We start from the raw sequence: 2716 nt of genomic DNA on the forward strand, positions 1-2716 counted from the left end.
TCTCCCCTCAGTCTCCTCTGCTCCAGCTGAACACCCCAAGTGCCCTCAGTGTCCTCACAGAGCTTCATCTCATCTGGGACTTGCTGTCCCCAGTCTGGTGGGGCTGAGGGGCAAAGGAGAGAGAACCCACCCAAGCCAGGGACAGAAAACAGCACCTTTTGCTGCTGCTGAAACGAGGGATGAATCATTCCCTCTCATTTTTCCCTTTCTTCCCCCTCCAGGACCTACAACCTGACCTTCCTGCACCCCTACTACCGCACGGACGAGGCGGAGGAGAACCCCTTCATCTGCTCGTCGCACCGGGAGAACGGGATGCAGAAGTGCTCCAACATCCCAAACAGGAAGGAGTACAAGGTGGAGTGCACCTTGAGCATGGACTCCTACACCCCCAGTTTGTACCACCCCGACTCCAGCAGCAGGAATTCCTGCATCAACTGGAACCAGTATTACAACGTGTGCATGGCGGGGGACGTGAACCCGCACAACGGAGCTATCAATTTTGATAACATTGGATATGCCTGGATAGCTATTTTTCAGGTAGGACTCTCCCAGATCATTTGGTTTCTCTGTTTCTGTTGGGTTTTGTCACCTTTTTGCTTGCAGAGGTTTTGATAAACACCTCTGAGGAGAGAGGGATTTGTACCTGAGTGAAACTGTGAATAGAGACACGTGGGGTAAAATTGCACAAATGGTGCAATTTGGAGAGAATAACTTTTTTTTTTTTTTTTGGTGCATTTTAGAAGAGGAGGAGAATAATTCTTGAGGCAGGGAAAGGTAGGGCAAGTTGTAGCTCTGCAAATCAGCTAAATCCCAGGGATTTTTGGGAGTAGGGTCTTTCTTGCGTCAGGAAACCGAGAGTGTTGTTGAAGTTCTTAAGCAAGATTTAATTTCCTTCTAAAATGCACGAACCTGATGACGTGAGTTAGGCCTGGTTCTAGAATTACAGGATGATACTAATGAGCATGGTGTGCTGGAAGGAGGAAAAAGCTGTTCTGGCCAGAACACCTGTGAGGAGATGCTGCTCACATGGAATTTGGGCCTCTCTTGTTCCACACCTTTACAGCTCTTCACTGCAGACCAAAGTGCTTCTGGCTCAGACTGGGGGAGCCTTTACAGGTGGCAAAACACTGCAGCAACTGAAGTGTTCTCAAAGCATTTGTAGCTCTGGAACTCTGGAGAGCTCATCCACACAGTGCAGAGCCTCTGGTCTCCTAGGGCTGCCCAGTTTATAATGATCCATCTATTGTTTTCCATTTTTAATTGCCAATTTCTGGTTTTAACACATTTCTTTGCTCTTGGCTGGATGCCCCGTTTTATTTAGCCCTCCTGAAGTGCAGGTGACATCTATTCCTGAAGGAGAAAAGAACTCTCCTTGTAGTTTTGTTAATGATGAATAATTACTCATTCAGAGCTCTACGTTTAATTTATGAATTTCCTTCCAGTTTCATATTACACCATGAACTTTAATAACTTCCAGTTTTCACCTGGGAGTTGCAAAGCAGTGAGTGTTTGCTCTGAGCATCTTGTCTGCTCTCTGCTGTCACAGCAGCTCACCTTGAATCACACTGCTGGTGGTTCAGAGGCTTTAGAACCAGATCCAGAAGGGCTCAGGCAGATCCCAAATCTCTACGAGGCTGTTTCTGAAAATGCTTTGATTCTTTCCTGGAACTGGTGTGTCAAGAGAGGAGCTGCTGACTGGTGATGAGTGTTGGATAAAGGAAAGAGGAAAATCAAAGTAAATGGGACTCTGGCTGCTCTGGAATTCTGTTTTTCCTCCAGTTCTTTGGCAGAGCTGATGGATGTGCCCAGGAGGTCCTGTCTGACTCCCACCACGGGCACCAATGTTCTTGCAGGGAGAGGGCAGAGAACAATGGATTGTGCCAGGGCACTGAGGATGACCAGGAGCTTCCTTTTGACCTCCAGAGCCTTTTTTGCAGGCTGCAGGTTTTCATTTCACCTTGGGATTTTGTTTCCTCGGCCGGAAAATGTGCAGCTTTAACTCCGGGAAGAACAAACCAGCCCCAGGAGAGGTTTCAGCTGATTCCTTTGGGCAGAGCAGAGTGTCTGGCAAGGCTGGATATTGTATCCATAGATCATTTTGGCAGCTGCCAAGAGGTTTGTGATTGGGTTTAGTGCTGCTTAGGCCATCCAAATGCTGGAGAGGATTTCCAGCCTAAAATTCTTGTTATGTCTTTATTCCTTTTAGAACCAAGGGCTCATTTTTAGAAGCTGGAAATGCTATAACTCCAGGTAAAAAGGCAGCTGCTGGGAGCAAGGTGCTTGCTTAACTGGGGTGTGGAAAGAGTAAATCATGACTGCAGGAGGTGAGATGCTAAATCAAAACAATTGCTGTGAGCAGAGAACATTTAACAAATAAAGCTATTGAGCTGTGCTCTCATTACATTTAATGGTTGAAGCTGGGGAGCACCAGGTCAGCAGTTAGATGAGGCCTCAAAGTAAGTAGTGCAGAAAGTACAACTGATGGGTTTAGTGGCTCAGGAGCTTCCCTGTGAATTGGTGTGGAATTACTGGCAGAAAGCACTTGGATGAGACAGGCCCAACTGTCCTGATCCATTATTCTGCAGGATAATGAATCCGTGGTGCTTTGCAGGAGTTATAGTGTGGAGTGTGAACCTTAAGGTCTGGCAAACCTCCAGTGGGCATTGTGGCAAGCTGAGGACGCAGCTGGATGGAGCATCCCTTGGGATTTGTCCCA

General features: G+C 47.3%; 1 protein-coding gene across 1 annotated transcript in view; it reads left to right on the forward strand.

The window, feature by feature from the left end:
- Window positions 1-2716, forward strand: part of CACNA1H (calcium voltage-gated channel subunit alpha1 H) — a 211854-nt gene that overhangs the window by 112350 nt on the left and 96788 nt on the right. The window contains 1 exon segment of the mRNA XM_029957787.1: window positions 222-537. Coding sequence (XP_029813647.1) covers window positions 222-537 — 316 coding nt within the window.

Source organism: Manacus vitellinus, unplaced genomic scaffold (assembly GCF_001715985.3).
Source record: "Manacus vitellinus isolate BGI_N305 unplaced genomic scaffold, ASM171598v3 scaffold_12_pilon, whole genome shotgun sequence".
Classification (NCBI taxonomy): domain Eukaryota; kingdom Metazoa; phylum Chordata; class Aves; order Passeriformes; family Pipridae; genus Manacus; species Manacus vitellinus.